The 23,676-nt window shown below is 45.3% G+C and overlaps 2 protein-coding genes across 4 annotated transcripts in view; both read right to left on the reverse strand.

The window, feature by feature from the left end:
• Nucleotides 1–123: 123 nt before the first annotated feature.
• Nucleotides 124–11,784, reverse strand: wdr47a (WD repeat domain 47a). Its single transcript, XM_005721207.1, has 17 exons — nt 11,545–11,784; nt 10,258–10,427; nt 9,809–9,892; nt 9,572–9,656; nt 8,057–8,188; nt 7,771–7,947; nt 7,173–7,684; nt 6,918–7,035; nt 5,055–5,236; nt 3,294–3,539; nt 3,139–3,202; nt 2,587–2,744; nt 2,059–2,228; nt 1,800–1,970; nt 1,568–1,699; nt 1,192–1,410; nt 124–406 (listed from the first exon to the last, which is right to left on the reverse strand). The coding sequence occupies exons 2-17, from the start codon at nt 10,413–10,415 to the stop codon at nt 264–266; spliced, it is 2,751 nt and encodes a 916-aa protein (XP_005721264.1). The 5' UTR covers nt 10,416–10,427; nt 11,545–11,784; the 3' UTR covers nt 124–263.
• Nucleotides 11,785–13,868: 2,084 nt separating this feature from the next.
• Nucleotides 13,869–23,676, reverse strand: part of camsap2b (calmodulin regulated spectrin-associated protein family, member 2b) — a 33,302-nt gene continuing 23,494 nt past the window's right edge. For 2 of the 3 annotated variants that reach the window (XM_005721209.2, XM_005721208.2), the window contains 16 exons: nt 22,329–22,419; nt 22,142–22,243; nt 21,715–21,784; nt 21,326–21,607; nt 20,274–20,985; nt 20,025–20,171; nt 19,719–19,947; nt 19,341–19,524; nt 18,553–19,246; nt 17,816–17,952; nt 17,505–17,719; nt 17,321–17,417; nt 16,938–17,003; nt 16,176–16,291; nt 15,953–16,071; nt 13,869–15,847 (listed from right to left, as the gene is read on the reverse strand). In XM_005721209.2, the coding sequence (XP_005721266.1) occupies nt 15,551–15,847; nt 15,953–16,071; nt 16,176–16,291; nt 16,938–17,003; nt 17,321–17,417; nt 17,505–17,719; nt 17,816–17,952; nt 18,553–19,246; nt 19,341–19,524; nt 19,719–19,947; nt 20,025–20,171; nt 20,274–20,985; nt 21,326–21,607; nt 21,715–21,784; nt 22,142–22,243; nt 22,329–22,419 (3,558 nt within the window). In that variant the 3' untranslated portion in view covers nt 13,869–15,550. The remainder of the gene's footprint in view (nt 15,848–15,952; nt 16,072–16,175; nt 16,292–16,937; nt 17,004–17,320; nt 17,418–17,504; nt 17,720–17,815; nt 17,953–18,552; nt 19,247–19,340; nt 19,525–19,718; nt 19,948–20,024; nt 20,172–20,273; nt 20,986–21,325; nt 21,608–21,714; nt 21,785–22,141; nt 22,244–22,328; nt 22,420–23,676) is intronic. The other variant, XM_005721210.2, reaches the window with a different exon arrangement.

A 23,676-nucleotide genomic window follows, 5' to 3' on the forward strand; every position in this document is an offset into this window, starting at 1 on the left:
CAAGAAAGGAGAACATGCAACAAGTGTGCTTTTGATGTGTCCCAGGTGTGAGTCCCATTTGCTTTACTACAGACAGGAGGGAAAGGCTTGTTCACCAGTTTGTGTACCTATGAGTGTGTGTGTGTGTGTGTGTGTGTGTGTGTGTGTGTAAGGGTGGGTCAGTGTTTACAATGCAGAGGAGCAGTAATATTTTAGGGGAATGTGTCAGATAGAAACAACTGGCTCTGTGTGTATGTGTGTGTGCGCATACAAGTGTGTGTGAGTTATGGATTGTGTGTCCAAAGTGTGACAGTGCGATCAGCAGAGGATGAGAGGAAGGACAGGTCTTGTGTGTGCCATCGGCACTGGATCACTTTGTCACCGTGTTCTCCCACCACGGTCAGAGGCAGCTGTTTGGTCAGGTCACCTAGAGAGACGGAGGAGGAGGCAGAAAACCATCAGACACGCGCTAAGGGTGTGGATTCTGGATTTTCTCTAACATGTGGCCTCAAATATATACATACACTCTTAAATCTTTTAATATGTGGTGTTAAAGGATCTGCGACATCTTAACTAGCTGCCCACATGGACAAACCAAACTCTTTACCGTCACACGAGACAAAGATTGTTATTTGGCCACAGTGACAAGAGGTGCAGTATATTTGGAGGCGTTCAACCCTAAGAACACTGTACCAGCTGTCAAACACGCTGGTGGTAGCATCCTGCTCTGGGTTGTTTAATGTTGGGACATTGCACAAAGTGAATGGATAAAGGAGTATTACCTCCAAATTCTTCCAACTTCACCTCGAATCTACAGCTCAATGGTTAAAACTTGGACACGTCCAAATGTGATGCACCTATGATGTAACTCAGTCCCCTCTAGTGGCAGACCTGGAGCCAATCTCACAATCATCCTTTTAAATTATATTTTATTTAAAGGAGGTGGGGAAACCTTCTATAAAACAGGCATACTTATCATCATCATTATAATTATTATTATTACAATTACTTCTGATTATTAAGACTCAAAAGATTGTTTTTTTTCCCCAGATGTTAGTGATCAAACAAGAGTGGCTTTTTAATGAAACATTTTTAAACTTTGTTTGAAGTGATTCTATTGAATTAAGTGCTGTTACAGATGTTTTAACTATTGTAGCTATACCACATCATATCCAGATGCAACCACTGTATGCGCTCTGAAGGTAGACATACCTTGGAGGTTGGTGACCACAACCTTTGTGTCATAGGAACCAGTGAGCAGGTAGTGCGCTCCGGGGGAAAACCTAACGGACCGAACGTCACTGGTGTGCGGCCGGTACACCTGGACGATGCGTCCTCCTCTGATGTCATACAGCATGCATGCGCTATCTTCCTGTCCTGTTGCTAGGAGACGGCCACTAGGATCAACTGCGACTGAGGCAACAGGACTCCCTGTGTAGTAAAGAAGGGGTGTAGTTGTATGAACTGTCATTATTTTCAAATCGAGAACAACAGAACCAATGATAACATTTACTATTTCTGGTATCTTGGCTCACAATTCCCAAGCACTTGCTATATTAAGAGGTGAAACACATGATGCGAGCCAAACCTGAGCCATGGAAAGCAGTTCCCACTACCCGCACACAGCTGGGCACTCTGAGGTCCCAGAAACGCACCGTCTTATCTTGAGAGCCGGAAGCGATCATCCAGCCTCCCCACGTGTACAGAGACAGGATGTGTCCTGAAGAGAGATTACACATTGTCCACTTTCAGCATCATCCTTACTCTCTCTGACTTCCACTTTGATTTGTGCTGGACAGATGGAGGGATGGAGCAGTTACCTGTATGTCCACTGAGGGCGTGCAGACCCTGTCCTCTCTGGCAGTCTGTGGTGTAGATGTTACAGTCTCCGGCCCCGGCACTGATCAAGATGGCTCCTCCACTTTCAGGCCCCTCCATGAAGGCCAGGTCTCTTATGGTACCGTCATGCATACTAAACTCCAGGTCTGGGCCTAGGATGCACAAAAATAAACAAAAATGAGAACACTGGCAATGCCACAAACGGGACGACCACCACACATTCACGCTGAGGACACTTACCTGTGGCGTTGCACGTTTCTGCGCTGAAAGGCAGCACTTTGACATATTTGTCATTGGAGCCTGTAGCCAGCAGCTGCCCACAGTGGCTCCAGGCCACACAGTAGATGGACCCTTTGTGGTGTTTGTTCCTCTTAAAGCGAACCACCGGCTGCTTTGTTGGACTTGAACCACTGAGGAGAGGAAAAGGTGGTCAGCTACTGTATGCAGAGATGAAAATAAACAGTTACTGGTTTGAACTTTCCAACTATTTACACACTAACTTTAACTAATATGGAAGAGAGGTTTATAAGCTAACTGACAGATCAGTGACCACATGGCAACCACCAGTCGCTAGGGAAAAATGTGTAGTTGCTGGCTGTTATGTGGTCATTAAAAGGTACTAAAAAGTCTACTTTTCACTCATATTTTAAAGGATCAGAAAAAAAAAGATGGGTTTTAACAGAGATGTGATGGATCATACTAAACAAAAAAAAATGGAAAAGAGAACATCTGTTAACATTTAACATTCACTTTTTTGATTTTTGTTACCTCGTGTCGAGCGTCTCTGGATAAGCGCACACGCGTAACGTTTTGGAGTTGGAGCCCACAGCGTACAGCGCTCCAGACGGGTGAAAGGCAACGGCTCGAATAGCCTGAGTGTCTTCCAAAGAATGCACCGGTACAAACAGGCTTTTTGGTTTGTCACCCTGAAAACACGCCATATACGAAAAACACACATTAGCAATGAGATTACAGCACCGTAATCTCACCTGATCTTCTCTACCCTATGACATGCATACTGCTGTGACATCACTGCCATTCAGATAAAACTGTTATAATCCGCTTAGCCAAATTAGCATTACACTGGATCATTTTAAAGTACAATGTAAACAACAGAGAATGTGCTGAACTTTAAAATCACACCACACAAGGTCAGAGCTAAACTAAGGGTTACACCTGAGTAACAACCTGAAACTGATTATTAACACCAGGTCTGTCATAACTGTTATTTCTAGTGACGGCTGTCATTCTGCTGTCACCGTGTGTGTGTGTGTGTGTGTGTGTGTGTGTGTGTGTGTGTGTGTGTGTGTCCGTCCCTACCTCTTTAATTCGGGATAAAGAGCCTGGAGAGTCACCTTGTTGGCCTCCTTTTGGTTTTTGCCCACTGTAAAAAACAAACAAACAAAAAACAGGGGCCAGTAATTCAACAAGCAGGTTTAAAAAAGAAAAACAAACAAAAGCAAACTCACACAAACCTCATTGTGGCAACAGGGGACTCATTTGGAGGCGGCACAGGCCGACCCCCTACGGTGCGTTGCGGGGTGCTGCTGAGCACCCCTCCCCCTTGGGTCCGGCTCTGCTCGGGGGTTACAGACGGAGGGTTGTTATTGTCCTCAGAGGCGGGCGTGTTCCCGTTGCCATTACACTGCTGCGTCAGAGATTTTACCTCTTCTCCCAAATTCTCCATCCCCACGTTGAGCTCTTCCAGCTTCTGGATGGACCTGCAACAACCAAACACACGAGTTCTGTCTCCAAAGAGGCAACTTGTTTTCTTCTTTCTACTAAAGACTTGTACCTGCAGGCCGACAGCCTGGTTAGAACTACAAAGGAAAACTCAAATATTAATGTAATTATTCACAGCTAGCCTTGTGAATAATGTAGAGTGCTACGTAGACTGGGAGAGGGAGGATGGGGAGGATGGGGAGGATGTCTCTGAGGGCAAATCAAAGAGCTTTTGTCCCGCTAGAAGAAAAAAACAAAAAAACAAAACTATTTTGTCACCTCATTTTTAATCACTGAGCTGAAGCTAACTGAAGTGGTTTTGTGGTTAGAGAACATACAGTAAAAATATACATATAACATAATGCTACTGCAGTTTTGAGAGGAAACTGTGTCTAATATTGTGTACAACACAAACACACATGAGGTGGTGGTCCCATGTGTTATGTTGTAGCTGATTAGAGCAGATGGTGCAGTATAGACAGGAGGGGGTGTGCCATGCAAGCGAATCCACATGGGACTCGTCGTTTTTAAGAGCCTTAATATGTTAACCTTTTCTGACAGCTGGTCCTCTGCTGTTATACGACGGTCAATGTCATGCAGGCTTCACTTCAGCAAGCTGTCCCACAACTACCATGACAAGTGCGCCATACGACTGAACAGCTGTCTGTACCATATTTCCCCGAACTGTGAGATGAAGTCTCATTTTGGGGATCTGGTCCATTCTCCCCAGTTTAAGCTACTGCATTGCACTGTTGGTACGACCCAACCCTTCACGTGTTTACAGTGAAACATCTGCAGGGCTATATAGCTGCTGGATGAGATTAAATGAATAAATCAACTGCATATAACAAGAAATAACAAGAATTCAGTTTTTAAAATGCTTTGGTTATGCAGTCTACAGACAGATATCTGTATATGAATAAGAAGAATCTGCAAGCAAGCAAAATTTTTAGTATTGGAAGCTTTCTGGTTTCCATTTATCATCTGTTAGGCTCTAATGACCGATAACATTTGATGGTTTTGGTCATGTGCAGGCATAAAGTCGAGCTAAAGGCAGACTGCATTTGCTCAAATTCAAACTTGACTAATGCTTAATGGAGAATCTGCTTTATTAACTTTTATCACTTTATCCACATTTGAAAACAATGGCCGGCAGACTAAACAGGAAGTCTTGGCCTGAATATCCAAAAACCCAACAGGAAGCCCTGAAAATCAGGCCGTTACCTGCGGAGGCTGAGTCAGCAGTTTAGCTGACTCAGCTGACTTGATACAAAAAAGCAGGACGGGACTTTAGAATAAGAAAGTTTATGTGAATGAAAGGATGAGCTTCAACAAATAAAAGATCTTGTAAACAGCATGATTATAGTGCTGAAGTAGACGCCACCCGTCCATGTCTATGCGCCTGCTTTTGTTTCTTTGTGTGAACCACACCTCTGGCTGAATGTGCAAACAGAGAACGCACATTCCTCATCTTGCAAAGAGCATTTAAGTCATTTCGTTCGCTGCGTTCGTACCTGTTGAGGAACTTCTCTGTGAGGCTGTGCTGCATGTCGCTGGGCGGGGGCTCCTGCTGGACCCCTCCCTCCAGCAACATCTGCTGGTACATCTGCCTCTGCTGCTGCTTCTGCTCCAGGTGCTGCTGCACGCGGAGGCGCTGGCGATAAAACTCCTCATACTTCTCTGTTGAGTCACGAAGCTGGGAATGAAGCATAAATATTTAATATTAGAAGCACATTATTTATACCTTTCTTTTTATTGAGCTGCATCATGTTGCACACAATTGAAGGGATAACCTGTAAAACATGGTGTTGCAACTAACCATGAAATCAAAATGTGTTTCCACCAGACCTGACCCGGCCTGCCGTCGCAGAGGATCACCATAATGAAGTTTACAGGATGATGGTGGCTTTGATGAAGCTACTCATCAACCGTGACTTTCTTCTACTGCTTCATTCATTTTAAAGGTTCAGTTCAATGTGAAATCAGATTTCCATTCAGATTGTTTCACTGTGAATTGCACAGTTTTGTAGATCAGCTGATGTCACAGATGTCTGCCTTCTCAAGTACACTGAATTTGTGAAAACTATGCAGCGATGCGCTCCAGAAATCATGACCTCTGACTGAAAAGGTCACTGAGATTCTAGGGTATGAATCTGAAGATTCTACGTCGCCTCATCCTTGAGTTACCGTATTCACAAACTTGGGTGATTACGCCCCCCGCCCCGTAAGGTGACAATAATACACCAGCAGCCTTTAACAGCTGAGGAGTAAAAGAAAAAAAAACTTTAAAGAAAAAAATGAAATCACAAAACTTGTTGAGAGCAGTTTGATCTAAAAACTAGTAACCGGGTCAAAATATCAGCCAAAAACAAATTACTTTTTTTGACATGTACTCTCCATTATATTCAACATAATGCATCTCTACAGTGGACATCCAAACTCATGCAGAAACAATGCAAACTGTTCTAATGTAACGCTTTAAAAGAAAAAGCTGCACAAACCAAGCCACACCAGGCAGCTTCAACACTGCTCAAAGGCAGAAGTGCGATCATGTGACCCCTGCTCCGCGCCAGTTCAGGTATCAGCGGAGGAAGGAGGGGTCAGACAGGGAGCTGAGGACAGATCATTTCCCCCCTCTGTCCTCTGCTTCCTGTCCTCGCAATCTGATGGGAACAGACCTACCGCGTGTTGGGGCGGAGGACAGAGACGCTGGCATCGCGCCAGCTTGGAAAAGGGACAGAGAGCAGAGAGGAAGAGAGGGCAGGGACGTGACTGTGAGATCACAGAGGTCCCAAAGTCTGCTTCTGTTTCTGGCCTCTTTGTGTGTCTCCAAGGTGACGGGGAAGGCAGAGGAAAGCACCAGCTTCACACTGAGCTGCACAAGAGGCCCCAGAATAGAAACCATGTGACAGACAGACACAGATACTGTGTTCACGATGTGTTTACGGGCAACACGAGGGCACTGAGGAATCATTTTTGTGGCTGTGCTCCTAGGCTCTCGAGCCACATGTCCCCACTGACCCCGGATCATGACCTGGATCCACCAGCCTCATTGGTTACACAAAGTAATCGTTACAGAGCATATTATTAATGTTTAAATAGCTAGTGATGACTTTAGAAAGCATAATACAAATGTGTATGTACGATTTCCTTAATGCACTCTCATCCGCACTAGATAACAAAGCCTGGGCTGCCAATCAGAAGTGAAGAAAGACTAAAATACCAAATACAGACTAATCGGAACTGGTACTGTAGGCAACACCCATTAACAAAAGAAAACAATTAGGGAAGCTTAATAAAACACAGCACTTGTTTGGAAATGTGTTCGCATGCAACAGGCCTAACCAGTTCAAAAAGCAAAAGTCGCTGATGTTTACCTCATTCCTGTCAGCAGAACCAGCTGACGGAGCGTCTTCGCCCGGAGCTGAGGCAGGACGCGTGTTCTGGGCTCCAGCTGAGCCCATCATCTTATCCACAGGTGTGTCTGTCCTCGACCTTCACCGAGAAAACACAAACCCCAGAAAATAAATCAAATAAATCAACATCAATAATGGATCTTGCTCCCTTTTTGTATCTCTAGGAAAAGATTTAGAGACAGGAAATCTGTTTAAGCTCCAAATCTAAGCTCTTACGTTTCAGGGGATTCCTCAAAGATGCTGTGGCAGTCGGAGCTCTCCATCATGAGACTCCTGCTCAAGCTCTGCCCTCCTGCTCCCGGGTAGTGAAAGTTGGCAAACGAGTGGGACATCGGAGAGACCCCTTTACCCGGCGCTATTTCCCCGGCGCTCGCTCGCTTATCCTGGCCGGAGAGCCCGTAGGACAGCCCGTCCAGCGCTGGGTTCAAGGAGCGCGACATGTAGGTGTCAGCGGACTGCGGGCGGCGAAGGGGGGAGGAGGGGTATGGCGACAGTTTGCTGATGAGCGGGGTGAGGAGATCAGAGTAGCCGGTCTTAGCAGGCTTGACCAAGCGGTCTATGTGGATGTTGAGCTGCTTCTGTTCGAAGGCGCAGGAGAAGACGGTCTGGGCGAGGTTCTGCATCCAGGAGAGCAGCGACAGGTCCAGGTCGTCGCAGCCGTTACCGCACAGCATGTCGACGCCCAGGAGGACCTCGCTCTCTGTGATCTCCTCGCCCGTCGCTTTGCTCTGCACATAAGCGTCCGAGAAAGACCGGTTAGAGGCACAAACTCACTCAGGCCGCAGTCTTTACGTTAAATTTTAGCGTTTCACACCTGGCAGAACTCGACACAGCACTCATAGAGGACTCCCTTGAGAAGCAGCTGAAATAGTCGATCCCTGCTGGCCTTGAATCCAGCCTCACTCAGCTTCCTGTCTGCGGGGATGAACTCGGCCACCATGGTGCAGGCCTCCTCGAAACACTGAACTCTGGCCGTGCTCGGGTTCCAGTCCTGAGGGGACGCCAACAGAGAAATGAGACACAAAAGAAAATACATACACAGTTTCCTCCTGCTGCTTCGATATTATGCAAGTCTTATTCTGTAACAGCAGACTGCATGCCTTGAACTCAGCATGATTTGTGAGGCGAGGGAGTGTGAGGAGCAGACACAGCTTGCTGTAGTCGTCTTTAGACGGACAGAACTCCTCCAGGGCGTGGAGGCATTTGACAGCTTCCTGCATGGTGAACTCCAGCTGAAAACACATGAAATATATATTTTTACGCAACAGATGATCAAGGAGACGATTCCTCTAAAAAACAGAATCAATCTTCTCTCAAAGAGCACACTATTGTTTTGGTTTTTGCCCTGTCATACTGCCACGCGCTGAAAAATCACCACCAGCACACAATCAGGCCCGTTACACAAGTAATACACACCCCCAGCTACAATATTAACTGTGAGCATGCTCACTAGTACACGATATGCACAGATGTCCAAAGAAGTGTGAGCTAATCCAGTTTAACAGGACACGATGGCTCCGACAAAGCATCACAGGCAGCATCCACAACTACATCATGTTACAGCAGACTCACAGCTAGTCTAATTTGAGAGGATAGATGGAGTTTTCACGCAAGTCTGGTTGTCTGATTATACAAAATAGTGTGTGTCTGACTTCAAATTATTAGCAATTAGGACTAACAGAGAAATTAGAATCATCTCTCATATGAATCTTTTATAGCCTCAGCAGGGGTTTATGACAATGTGAATATTTTATTATGTACATATTATTTCTGCAAAACATTTAAAAAGGCTCTGAAAGTTAAATATGTCTGGACTCTTTTGGTCTGGTACATGTAATAACCCATCTATTACCAAGAAATCCAGCCATCTATTTTCCTTTTACCCAATCCAGCTGTCACTGGGCAAAACGTGGGGTACTCACTGGACAGGCTGCCAGTCCATCGCAGGGTTAACACATCGAGACAGACCACCATTCATGCCCTCATTTGTAACTACGACCTATTAACCAAACATGATGTCGGAGGAAGCCGAGGTACCCACACAACCACAGGGAGAACATGCAAACGCCACATAGAAAGCCCCCGGCCAGCGAAGTCAAACCCCGAACATTCTTGCTGGGGGGCAACAGTGCTAACCACTGTACCACCGTAGCATTAGCCTATAAAGTATGTGTTCCTGATCCTTGTTCCTAACGCTGTCCTACTGGTGTACGCGATCCAGAACAAGGAGGGAGAAAACAGTCATAATCAGCAGTCACAGGTGGACAGATGATCTATGTTAAGTGTTTTATCCACAACAGCAAACAACTTCATCAAAGGAGCAAATAAAGAGCTTAATCCAGATAACCTCTGACCGCAGTGTGGCCTTAAATGTCAGTGCTGCCACCATTAAACACAGACCCACAGACATAACCCACCCACTTATAAGCAGAGAGCTTTTAAGCAGACTTCCACTGTTTCCTTTTCAAACAATACACATTACAAACAGTTTTTACCTGTTTTTATCTTAGTGGCCCACCTTGTTCACAGCCTAACAACACGTGACTGTTATAAAGGTTGGAAATTCAGGTTTTGTTTGGGAGGTTTTGATGACAGTCTTTAGTTTTCTGACTTACGTGCTGTGGCTCGTCTTCTGCAGACATGGCGTTATTCACACACAGAGCCTCCAGAAACTTCTGCTTGAGGATGATGTAACGAAACCTGGTGGCAAAATTCAGTCCTTTTACTATTTTTACATACACTTAGGAAAACATTACATCGCCTGTTTGTTTTAGTTATCAGCGACAAAGTGTCAAATAGGTCAAATGAACTGAATATGTGAAAAGCTGCAATAAAAGAATAGGAAGCCTCACCTTTTTCTGTCAAACTTGTCCATGCACTCCAGAGGCTGAATGAACTGCAGGACCTCATCCCACTGCCCGTCGAGGACCAGTTGCCTGAAACAAAATATTTATGTGACCTATGAATGAGAAGACTCACAGTAACATAAGGCAGCAAGGGTTTTTTGAATATCTTGTGTTTACTACAACAAAATGACAGCGTATAACAGAAACTTGACACTATTTGGTGAACCACTAAAATGTATTTTAATACTCAGATTCAGCAGACTGGCTTACTTCCAAAGCAGCACTCAAACATCCAGTGTGGAGGTGCAGTGTTACACTATCCTCACCATAGAAGATGCTATCAGAAACACTAAACTTACTGGACTGACTGGAACAGTTTCCCGTTGCTCCTACTTCACAGTAATTCTTACACACCTGTATCTAGTCTGTACAGAGTGACCACTGAGTTCACTTACCTGAGAAAGAGCATGTCGTCTGAGTAGAGCCCGTTGATGACGCCGCTCTCTTTCTCCAGAGCGAGCATGCTGATGTGCAGCTTCCTGGAGTTGAGAAAGTCCAGGATCACCTTGATGATCTCCACCTCCTTCACATTTATGGTTTCCTCTGCTGTCATTGTGACGACGGGCTGCCAGTTACAGGATGAAAAAAAGCAAAACACAAATGATTAAAAAATGTTGGGAGTGAAAACCATGGACAAAGTTAGAGGCAAGGCTGAGATGGTTTGGACATATGCAGAGGAGGGATCGTGGCTATATCGGACAAAGGAGGAAAACTACAGGATGTAGTGTAGTCATGGATATAGTAACTGAGGACATGCAGAGTAGGCGTGATAGAGGAGGATGGTGGCGACAGGATGAGATGGAGGCAGAGGAGCTGCTAAAGGAGGAGGCAAAAGAAGAAGATTCATTCTCTTTGAAAAGAACAAATCTCACTGTTTTGGATATTATATTAACTGGATTCTAGGTAACACTGTCCACCTCCTGAGGATAAAATAGTAGGATTAGTTTTAATGCATCGCCAGGCACCGTGACTTCAGGATGAAACATGAAACAAATTTAGGGCCTTTTTAGCAGGGAAAACAAATGCAGAAGCTTGTAAAAAGTAGATTTTAAGACTGAGATTACAGGTTTGCATTAAGTCTTCCAAAAAAAAAAAAAAAACAGAGGTCATTGTGTGCCAGTCTGTGTAAATGTGTTAAACACGCTAAAACATACAAGCCAGGCAAAACAGAGGTTTGAAGTCAAAACATTAAGGTGCCGCCTCAGAGGTTGTGTTTACACTGGAGAAAACAGCACGTTATATGACTGTCGTGATACTATGTAGCCTCTGGTGTACTGATGGCTGTCTGTCGTCGAGATCGGAGAGATTTCATTTATAAAACTCCAGATAATCACAGCCAGGCACACAAACACACGCACGCACTGCAGTACCGCTAAGCTAGCCTGAGAGATGGCTAGCTAATAACACTGGCACTAAGCCACAAGTCAAACAGCATAAGAAGCTTAGGCTACTTGTTAGCTTTATATAGGTCCTGGATCCAGCCTCCGGATTATGGCAAAACCACCAAACAGCTAGTTAGTGACAGAGCTCATACAAAGCTGACTAATTTCACTGGCTGACTAGCTACAGCCAGGCCGAGGGGAGAGAGGCATCATCCGCTAGTTAGCTGGGCGGGCGGGGTGCTCACTGACAGCGTCCCCACCGACCACAGTAACCCTCCGCCGTGCTGCCATTACCCTCACCTGTTTCTGAACATACAGGGGATGAAAACGCTGGCCCTCAACGCCGCTCCGTGCTGCCCACAGCCGCTGTCACGACGGTACCGGTGCGGTATTGTCAGCGCCGTTTGTTTCGGTGTCTGTCGGTCCCTCCCTCCTCCTCCTGGTCTCTGACGGTGTCCCCTCCTTGCTGGATGTTTCTCTGCGGTCTGTTTGCTGCCCAGCCTGCCTGCCTGTCTGCTGCCTGCAGGGGCACCGCCTCCACCCACCCATCCATCCATCCATCCATCCACCCACCCAGCAAACAGCCAAACTTCACACAATCAGCAGCATTAAACAGTGTATTATAGAGATAATGGCATTTTGTGAAGGGAAGGTGTGCATACAGTGAGGCTTTTTTATTGTTGCCTTCTTGAACGTAAAGACACATATTTAAAGGAAAAAGAATAAATAAATCATGTGTGACCCCTTTAGTATACGGGACGTATCTATCTATAAAAAAAAAGATAATAAAAAAAAAAGAAATCAATCTATTAATTAAATTAATTACTTCAGTTAAGGCGGAAATTAACAGCATCTGCATTAAGATGATGTGTTTGAGGTCCTCTGGTGGTCTGTTTGTGCAACATGCATGACATGCAGTGCTTAAGGTTGAGATGGCTTTCAAGATCAAGACAAGCTTTATTATCCCCGAGGGGGACATTTGATTTGTAGTCAGCAGCATAAATAACACACATAAAGTATAAAGCCAAAAAACCACAAATCACATAATTAAAAAACGTAATAGTCGTAGGAACAAATGAGAATTTAAATCGATTTTTTTCTGCACCGAGGGAAAAAATGCCTCCTCCCTGAAGATAACAGCTGATACTCTGAAACAAAGGATGTGTGCCATCACCCCAAATCCTTTCTGCCTTAAGGGTCACCCTCCCTCTGTACATGAGGTCAGGATCATTTAGCTTCAGTACCTGCCACTTTGCTACACAATTTAACTATATGCTCCAACCTCTTCTCCAACTTATCTAAAATCAGTAACTATTTCCTTCATTTTAAACACATTAAATGTTTAGAAGGGACTGTCCACACCATGCTTGAGATTCATCTACAACTGGGTCACGATCTGCATCATGAAGCAGAGAGATGATCACTGAGTCGTCTGCAAATTTGATTATATGTCAGTCCTGATCGAGGTTCTGACTCTCATTTGTATAAAGAATAAATAAAAGAGGAGACACGCACCTGAGGGGAACCGGTGGAAGGTAAAGTACATCTGATATTGTTGACTTTCACTTTCTGAGGTCTATCTGTTAAAAAGCCTCACTGATTCAAATTCCAGGTAAGTTCACAAACATAAAGGTTGAAGAAGAAGAAAACTGATTCCACATTTTACTGTATATAATTACTATTAATTCTCTGAATTGTACCTTTAATGTATGTTGGCCTGTTTGTCCTGCAAGATTGGTCGGTCTTCTTTTTTCTTTTATTGCATGCTGTAAATACAAAGTCCATCCAAATATTGCAGGAAGGCCCTGCATCAAGACAGGTATACTTCAGAGATATCGATCTATCCAGTTAGGAAGCATAAACCATTATGAATCTGCTGTGAATTGTGAATTTCACCTGCTTTGGTGCAAATGAAAATTATAACGAGACATCCCCCAAAAAGAGAATGGATTTGCAGGTGCTGGCCACAGATATTTCCTTTTCTCTTTATCTATCCTGAAGGATTTTTCTCTACTTTTGCTTTTTGATAGTTTCCATGCTACTGCTGGCTAAGATAATAAATGCAGCTTATTCAGCTCCTCAAAGATGCAGGAGAAACCATGAGGTGGACCATTACACACAGGGAGAGTGGACAGGGCCATATAAGGGCATCAACAGCGCAGCAGTACTAGAATGAGTACTTCGTGCAGACTAGTCGTGCACGTCTCTGAGCAAAATGTCAGAAACATTAGCTTTGAGGGCTCAACATCCTTTAGTGAGACCTGTGCTCAAAGCCCAGAACAATGAAGCTGAATTGGGATTTGCCCAAGAGTACCAGAGTTAGCGGGTCCACCAGTACTACCGAATTCTTTGCACAAACTAGAGCAAAACAATTGGCTGCTAATGGATTTTGTTTTGTTTTCAAAGCAGTGCATTCTTTTTCAAATGACCCCAAACTGCCAAACATACTTCCTAGTCTGCCTTCACACACATATGAACCCACAGCACTTTCATCATTATCACACTGTGGACAAGAGCATTTTTACAGCTCTTACTTTACTTAAGTCGTCACAAAGACAAGCACAGATAGTTTATTTAAAAAAGCACATTTTATGACACAGACATGTAATGAGACACCATACGTATTATTGATAGCTGGCATTTAATAAAGCTCAAAGGAATAGAAAAAACAATAACAACCACAAAAAAAAAAAAAAAAAAAGATCCATGAACAGTTGAGCATAGTTTGTTAATTGAAAAGAAAATGAGTTCAGAGTTGGAAAAAAAAATACTATGGTTTTCTCTGTATACTTGCTGGGTTTTATACAATACCACACTAAAGCCTGTGTGAGACTTTACGCACTCTCAGCTACACTTTGCATTCAGCACACTTCCTTCAACATCTGCACTGCTTCCATTAGTACACACTTCCATCAGTTAAATGTTGTTACAAAAAATACTTCTATATGCCAAAATATATCTGTACAGTGTAAACACATACTGAAGGAACGTATGATTTTAAAAAAGAAAATGTAACAGTAACGTAAAAGAAATGTAATAAGCATGTCCTGAAGAGGGAACATCTTCGATTAGACTCGACAACAGTGGACGGGGTCCTCAAGTGCTATTTACAACTGTGGACGACCTCGAGGGCGATCACGCTCTTTAACAGTTTATCCACATTAAAGTGACATTTGTAGTGTTTGTTAGATCCAAATGCAACATGGTCAACGGCGAGCATTCAAAATCACTCTTAAATTGCACAGACTGATGACACAGTGTGGGATGTCCGTCTAATCTAATACTCACGATAGTCCCGTCAGCGACGCTGCTGAGCGGTCACACTTTTTGCATCTGTAGCACAACAAAAGGCCCCCGAACGACAACATACCGACACGCACGTGATAAATTATAAAAGCTACTCAAAAAGCTACCACAAGCTGACTTGTTCATCTTTAATGGAACTGCCATTATATACAAACTAATTTAACTTATACAGGTACAGCATATTATGTTTCTCTGAATAAAATCTAAGACGCCTTTTTTTAAAAATCAGCTTCAAAGCATCGAAATCGCACTGAAATAAATTAAGAGCCCATTGCAGGTGCTTTCCAGAACAGTTTGATGGTACTGCACATGCTCGATAATCTCATCATTTTATTCGGAAAGTAAGTGCAATCACCAGCTGAGGTATTTTGAACCCTCACTCTTCATGGCACTTCACTATACACACACACACGCTCATTCGAACACACACAGACACTAAATTTAACCGTCTAGAAGTTTTTCAGTCACGTGTACAAAAAACAAACAAAAACAAAAAAAATTACATGCCTCTGATCAAAGATGGGGAGGCGGAGGGGGGGGGTAAGCTGATCCCTCATCTGTGCCGCAACAGGCGGTGACAAAATAACGTTAACACTCACGGTGTGTTCGTCTGACACAAAACAAGCATAAGGCCACACATGATCAACTCAGAGAAACCAAACGGCCTCTTTCAGAGGCGTGACATTCAGTGCTTCAGTGGTTCAACTAGATAAGGCATTGGTTCGCCTCTTAATATTTTATTCCATCTCTCTCTTTGTTTTGGCACATGAGAACATTGATGCACGTGCTGACGAGTACACACTTGGGGCTCGTTTGAAGCTGTCCAAATGGTTACAGCCAGCTCTGATTTTGTGAAAGTAAATCTGAGGCCCACCCGTGTTCTTACATTCCAGTTGTGATTTCTAAAAGTGGGAATGTCAATAAAAGAGCAAAATCCGCAAAGTCCTGTGTTTTTGCTCCGACGGAGCACATCCGGATGCTGCCCAACCCAATCTGGGCACTACTTGGGGTGTTTTTTGGGCGTGCCCTGCTTCTTGGTCTGCCACAGATGGCTGGCGATGGTAATGGCATCCACGCTGGCGGACATAGTTTTGGCAGGGATCTTGCTGAACTGCTTCCTATCGGAGTTGTACTTGTACAGAGCTTCGATCATCTTTGTTGTAATATTTTTCGGGCCGATGCCGGCCAGTTTGGTGATCTCCTCGGTTTCAGGGCAGTAGGTGTAAACGGACCGGAACTGGCAGCCGGCATCGCGAAACAACACCAGGAAGTTGTTGGCTTCAGATTTCTCCATTTCCTGTGGTGGCAAATTAAAAGAAAAACAAAAAAACATCTCATTACGGTTTGTTACGCTCTTTTTAGTCAGGAAAAATATATTTATACACACAGATACAAAACATACATCAAGTATCTTGTTTTTCTGCCCTTCATTGACTTTGCCAGCCAGGCAGCAGTGAGCCAGGGCGTTCTGGATGATGTGCTTGTTGGACTTGGCACTGGGCTCCTTATAAAGTTTAGGTCCTGTGGGAACAACGCACAAGCGTGAGACTGCAGACAAAAAAAAAATCCTTCATTGTTCAGCAGCTATGCAAATGTAAACAAACTATCTAAACGCCTGTGTCTACCTGTGTACTCATTGTTGGAGGGGGTGGAGGAGGTGGTGGAGTCGTTTTCCCAGTCCTTCTCTCCGTTCCGGCTGCCGGCCGAAGGACAAGAAGAAAAGCCTTCCGCGGAGTCCGGCCTGGAGGTGATCGCAACACAAACCAACAAATGACACACGCAAACATAACCACCACGAAGACGACAGACGAGCGTGGACACGTTACAGACACGTACGCCAACAAAATGCACACACACACAGACATGCACACACACAGATGTGGCAAAATAAGGTCAGACGCCGTGACACAGATCTCCAAGCCCTGCCTGTTGTCCCGCATTACATCATCGTACTGTCATAGTCAGATGAAACGGAGCAGCGAGGGGCAGAAACGGCACGTTCATCCAAGCAAAAGCAAAGTCTCGGTGCTGTCTTTATAGGTGCTGCGAGGGATGAGCTCAAGTACTTATGAAGGAACGAGCAAATACACTGGTGAAGCAGAGAGCAGCCAGCAGAGAGGAGGGAGCAAACAACAGCCTGAGAGCAGCACTGCACAGGACGGGAAGATGGGAAAAGAAAAAAAAAAACAAGAAAGGTGGAAACAGCTCAGCCACGCGAGTCTCGGGAAACTTATTGCAGAAGCAGCTATTCAGTGTCGACACATCCATCTGCTTTTATGCGTTTGCCAATGAAATGAGGTCTATACAGTAAATCAACACAGAATCACATCTACTTCAGTTTAATGCACTCGCTCTGCTGAGGCGCTCCTCGTCGCAGGGTTACTAACCTTCCCTTTCTTTCTTTGGGAGAGCTTAAATAAAACGGGATATTGGCAGAAGCTAGTTTGTGGCCTCTGAGGGAAGCATGCAAAACAGAGGGAGAAAAGAAGAGAGGGACAAGAGAGAATCAAGATGCAGACTGCAGATCCTCACAGGGAGAAACGAAAAAAAGAAACATTTCCTCGAATTAAAATCACAGCTGGAAGGTCACAATTGGGAGGACACGAACCCACAATCCAAGTAATAAACTGCTTTTGAAATTAAGAGTTTTATTCTTTATTCCTGGGCTGGTTTCATTGACATGGACAGGTGTTGATAGATGTTTGCGTTCCTTCTTCTGGATCTTTTTGGGTCCAAAATGTGATCGTCAGGCAGACAGGCTGCGCCTTACCTGTTATTCTTCCTGTTATCTGCGTCTCTGTCATTGTTGGCCAGATTGAGAGATGCCAGAGAAACGCTGGACACCGAGAAGCCTCGAGGACGCACACCTGCGCAACGACAGCAGACAGGTGCGGTTTTACCACGCGTCACAAAGTTCAGGTGCGTTTGCTCGCTGGGTTTGTCGCGTTGCTCACCTGTTGCTCTCGCGGGAGGAGTCGACGACTCCATGACGTCTCTGTGGATGGACTTGGGCCGCGGCTTTTTCTTGAGACTTCCAGATCGAGGCTTGATGACCTCGTCCATGTCCTCCATCAGTTTGAGCTGCTTCCTCCTCAGATACTCATTCTTGATGTATTCCCTCCTCGCCCTCTCGTCGTCCTTCTTCTGCTGTTCTTCCTCCGCTTTCAACCTAAAGAAGGAAACCAAGAGACAAGTAGGTAAATGCAAACTGTAGTTGGACGCTGAACACAGGCAGAAAGTCAGAAAGTCAGAAAGACAGACGGACCGTGCAGCCTCCCTCTTCTGCTCCTGGTCCAGCTCCTGCTGTTGTTTCCTCTCCTGAGCTTCCTTCTCTCTCTGCAGCCTCTTCTCCAGCAGAGCTGCTTTCTTGGCCGCCATGTCCTCTTCCCCTTTCACATCATCCTGGTGTTTCATGGACAGAAACACACAGATGTATAACAGACCTCCAATTATAAGCACAAGAAATGAAAGCTGGCTGAAGAAAGTGTGATTTGTGCAAATCAAGTGTGAAACTCAGGATCAAAGGTAAGAAAACTGACTCTTTGTAAGGATGGCAGCTCTGATGTTGGTACATTATCAGAGTGTACTGGACTAACGCGAGTTTGTGTTCTGGCCCGTTATTCTCGGCCCTCATTCGCCCGTGGTGTATTGTCTCTGATCAGCTCATGGCTCAACAGGCTCATCACCGCACATGCCGTTCCAGACTCACACAGTGTGAAACTCTTCCTTCACCATCAGGGCATGCAGTCTGTGTTATTAATAAGAAGTTGGTGAGCCGTGCACCAATTACCATTACAGTTGAGGGAAGAGAGTAAAAAATGTGGGGTGAATACTGAACAGCCCCGTTTCATGGCAGGTACTACTTACACATCTCGACTAGCGGTTATGCTGATGTTAGAAATGTTAGGCCATGTTTAAATCACCATCATTTTTTTGTAAAAGCTAAAAAACAAAAAAACTGGAGGTTTGTTTTGAGCTAAAAAATGTGATGCTGAAACTCACCGTGAAGAAGAAGCCACAGCACATCTTTTGGTCTTCTCCTGTTTCTCCCTCTCCTGCCATCTCCTGACCTCGGCTCTCTGGAGGCTTCAGGTTCGACTGAGGCACCTCCACCACGTCTTTCCGATCCTCTGGGTCTCCTCTGACCCGGCTGTCTGTCGTCCCTTGGATCTCCGACACCGGCTGAGAGAGCACCTGTGATGTTTTCGATTGTTTGGATTCTCCCTTCAACTCAGTCTTCTTCTCCCGTCGCTCATCGTCCTTTTCTTTGGCTGCTTCTTTAGTAGGAGGCGTGTCAGCACTCGCCTTTGCCATGGCTTGCTTTTCGTTTTTAGTGTTTTCTTTGTTGTCCTTGGTGTGTGCGTGCTTGCTTTCCCCAGAACCCTCATCGTGGCCCAAGTAAGCAAAAGAACTGATCTGCGTTTGGCTGGGGGTGAAACGCCTCAGTCTGGGCAGGCTGTCCACGGAAGTGGGTGTGTTGAGCATTCGGCTAAAGGGCGTGACCTTCAAATCATTTGGACGCGGCGTCCGAGGGGTTCTGGCGTGGAAGGAAGCCGGTCGTCGTTTGATGCCGGCAGGGGAGCGATTGGGTGCGTGTGGAGAACCAGAGGAGGACAGGATCGGCGATAAGGAACCCACCGAGCCTCTCCCTGATCCCCGGCCTGTTACACTGCTGCTACGCAACTCACGGAGCTGCCTGAGTGGAGCAAATACCCACAACATACATGTGACATGGTAGCAAGGTGATGGTAAGTGACCAATTCAAATAAGTGGTTTGAATTAGGTGGTACCTGTGTGGAGACGGTGCAGGAGGTGGGATGACCCAGGCTTGTTGCTGCTGCTGTCTCATGGCCATGATCTTCTCCTGCTGCTGGGCCAAACGCTGCATCTCTGTCTGCAGGAAGCTCAGCGACGTGTTCAGCCTCTCAATCGAGCGTGTGTATTCTGCAATATCGGTTTCTCCTGGCGTCACACCTGCGTCACCGCAAACATGAGCAACGACGTGAATTATGTACCTAAATAAATCTATTCAGACAGCTTCCTAAGATCCAGGCTGAAGAGTGAAACATTAGCAACTTGCAGAACAATACAGACATTTAATCAAAATATTTGAAAGACTCACTAAAACCCCCCCAAAAAAACAAACATCTTGTGCTGTGATTTCGTACCGCCACCATCTTCACATGGAGATTTCGGAGCTGCCCCGTCTGGCTTGCACCTCTCGGCCCGCTCCATGTTGCCCTGCCTGATGTCCTTGGATGAAGTGAGCGGCTCTGGCGGAGGTGTTTCTGCTCCTGAGCTGGAGCTGGGGGGTGCTGTCACTCCCTTCCGCCTCACTACGTTCAGGAAGGCCGTTCTGCCCATTCTCTGTCGATGTCGCGTGAAAGCAGCTTCCACCTAAAGAGCGAGACATGTGATGTTTACACACTTATATGTGATGCTAAGTTGCTATGAATCTCTTTAAGTCCGTTTACCTTTTTCTTTTGTGCTTCGATCGCTCTGCGTTTCTCTTCCAGCTTCATCCTCAGCTGAATCATCTCTGAGGCGATGAGGTGCGAGGGATCTCTGGGTGAAGGAGATACTGGAGAGGGTGATGTGATTGGTAGAGGAGGTGTAGAGATCTGGAACCAAATGTAAACATCAGCAACACTGATTCATTGCTATTTCAGCCTGAGGTGTAATCCAGAAAGATTTGTGCGAGTGGCTCAGAATGAATGACAAACCTGAGATGAAATGTTTTTTGGTGAGTGCGTATAGGGGACATTGAGGTCTGAACTCTCTGGCGTGGTCCCTCCACTGCTCCTTCCCTCCAGCTTTCTGATCTTCTGCTCCGCGAAGCTCGTCATCCGCACCAAGCCACCTCCGGAACCACCGGAAGATGAGACAGGGCTGACTGTGTGTGATCTGGGCAGCGTGGGCGCTGAACTGGGACAGGGGCTGTTTCTGTCAACTCCATCTCCCCGTTCACTCTCAGGGTTAGGGCCACCGACCCCTTTGCGTCCTCCTTCCTTGCTTCTTCCCCCTTCTAGCTTGTCCGGCAGAGGACACGACCGGGTCATGGCCTCACAGTCTGGGTCCATATCTGAATAGTCTCTAAGCGAGGACGAGTCCTCATCCAAGCTCTGGATGTCTTCGGTCCTCACATGGATCCCTGTGTCGACTTCATCAGTGGATACAGAGTTAGGATCGTGGTCATTGAGTCGCGCCTTTGCTGGACTCAGGTCATCTCCTCTACCTTGGGCTCCTGGAAGGTCTGAAGGTTCTGCACCATGGAGAAAGAAGGCATTATCTCCATCCCCCATCCCCAAGCTAGCGTGTGGTCTTTCAGTGTCATGGATAATCTTCAAGGCCTCCTCAATGCTCGGGGGAGTTGATGGGCTGATGTGGCCAGCGTGGCTGGGGCTGTTTCTGTCTGGCAGGACCCCGTTAGAATACCTGAGAACAGAGACACGTAAATTAACCGATTACAGTCACAGTGCAGGTTAGAGGAATCTTTTAACTTCCTGCTCAGTGAGAATCAGAAAGAAAGTGTTGGATACCCTTTATATCTCAACTTTCAACCATCACCTATCCAGCTACCATCCATCAATCCATCTGGTGTCACCATGTCAACATGCTACAAATAAATTGTTTTCTAGAAAGAGCATTTATTACATTCAATCACCACCTACATGTGTAAAACTAATTAAAAAACATTATTTTTTGCATCCCTAACATCATTTAAAGCTGGCAGGAGCCATTACGTATGGATCAAAACAAGCCCGCTATACTGTACCTGCTTTGGCTCTTGACTGTGAATGTGTTGTTCCGTCCCAGAGGCTTGTGTGAGGTGAAGTCGTCATCCTCCTCTGGTATGTGTCTGCTCTGGCCGTTTACACTGACAGGCATCATGGAGAGCTGGCGTTTCATGCCTCCTCGGGACGCGTAGTGAACTTTGAACCCAAGGCCGTCGCTGCTGGCCGAGCGCGTCATGCCGCGCAGGGAGGGAGCCTCATCGAGCGGGAAGGTTGGGTCTCCATCCAGAGGAATTTCAAAGGAGATTCCTCGAGAGGAGGACCTAAAGAAGAGGAAAGGAGAAGAATTGTTAGTTTAATGAGGAAAAAAAGGTCCACTTAGGCCAAAGAAGGCACAGTTTAGCAGGGCTGTTGGATTTCAAGCACTTACTGTTTTTCTTTGGGCCAAGTCCCGACACAGCCATCAACATAAGACATGGAGGTAGATCTCTTCATTACACCTGTCAGAGACGCAGAGTATATTTGTTTAAGAGACTTATTGGCTGTATGAAAATATTTACACACACTGTGTGCGCAGTAAGTGTTTACTTTTACAGTGCTATGTTTAGATTGTTTCTACTGCTGCAAATCAGCCACTAGAGGGCATCTTGATTCAAAACAAAACCATGCACTGGTTAGTATTAACGCCCCTCAGTGACTTTCAGAGTACATTATTTTATTGTATGAGTCAAATAAAGCTCTTTGTTTTTTTGTTTTATGTTCTTGCCTCTTTTTCACACTTATTTCCACACTGCTGAATAACGAATCATCAGAAATGCTCTAAAACATCTGTATCACAGCAGATGATCGATCGTTACCTTCAGAAGGAATTTTCTCTGGGCTCAAAGGTCTGTCTGCATAGCTCTGTTTGACTGGACTGGACACAGGAGCCATGTTTCTACAGGATACAGGCTCACAGGCTGCATACAAAAACATACAGTCAATATTCAGCTTTTCAATCATTTACCAACAGCGTGCTAATATTGTTGTAAAGCTGTACTATACCGTTCGGGTCGAAGATTCTGGGCTGTACAAATGACGGTTTAACCACTTCGAACCACCAGAAAAGCTCAGCCATAAACACCAGGTAGTTACTCTGCAAGACCACACCAGCTTAATGGTTAATTTGGAGATATTAGTAAATGACAATGAGCACAACACTTGACTTCTCCCTCCGTGTCTCTGTAAAGGTGCTACCAATCATAACAGATAACATCTGGATGGATTAATGAGGTCACAGCAAGTCAGCAGCCTGTCTCACTCTGGGGTTTGTGTGCATGTACTTCCAAATGTTTGACTGTCTGATTTACTTAATATCAAATCCATACACCTTTTGAAAACTGCCAAAAAACACCATCTGGAGTTTAAATTAACATGTGCACGGAGGGATGCAGAAAGCAGCGCGAGTCGTGCATGTGTTCGTGTAATAACCAGATAGGCTCAGGAGGTCTGCAAAGACGATGATCCGTAGAAAACTAATTTGTCAGTTTATTTCTTCTCTAACAAGGTGAGTCTTTAGTGTAATGGTTTACACGTTCACCTAACAAGCAAAAGATCCTGAGATTGATCCCGAGAGGAGACCCAAATCCGAGGTTGTGTCAAGAAGGGCATCCTGGGTAAAAATCTGCAGAACTACCTGCTGTACCTAACAAGGAAAGAACGAGAGCTGAAAGCTGTGACCTCTACTCCTCTGTGTTTACTTAAAGTAATGTACTGAAAATGAACAGACACATGCAGACAAACACTTGTTAAGATTCTGTGCGCAGTGAGTCTGTGGTGGACGGGCAGTGTGCCAGAGCCTTGAGCTGGCCTTCGTGATCGTGTTGTAGTACTGTACCACTAAAAAGTCAACATGCACACACACACACACTAAAATTTATGTAGTGGATGAGAAATGAAGGAAAACAGTGTGCAAATACGAAAACCTTCTGATGTTTTATTTTTTTTGAGGAATGGAAAGTCCCAGCGTGCTCGGATCATGGCTTGAATCTTAATGTTCCTTCCCACACTCTCTGCATACTATTTACCCACACTGCCACTGCTGCACTGGTGTTTGGATGGCACAGGGGTGCTCTTAAAGTAGGTCTCCTAACCATAACCAAATAAGCATGAAAGGAGGAGCTCTGTGTCTATAAAAGTCTTTTTTTTGTTTGTTTTTTCACAAGAACAAGAGAGACATGAAGAGAGAAGAACAAGAGAGGCGGGCAGAGATGTGAATCTGTCCTCTGTTGGAGAAGGGAGTGGGATGGAGTGAAGGGAGTCTCTCAAAAGTACAGACACTGCACTCTGAAAGCACCAGCACACACAGTCTGTTGTAATCTGTCTCTCTCTAACATATACATACATAGACACG

The sequence above is a fragment of the Pundamilia nyererei genome, unplaced genomic scaffold (genome assembly GCF_000239375.1).
Source record: "Pundamilia nyererei isolate P.nyererei 1_Seehausen unplaced genomic scaffold, PunNye1.0 scaffold00004, whole genome shotgun sequence".
NCBI lineage: Eukaryota > Metazoa > Chordata > Actinopteri > Cichliformes > Cichlidae > Pundamilia > Pundamilia nyererei.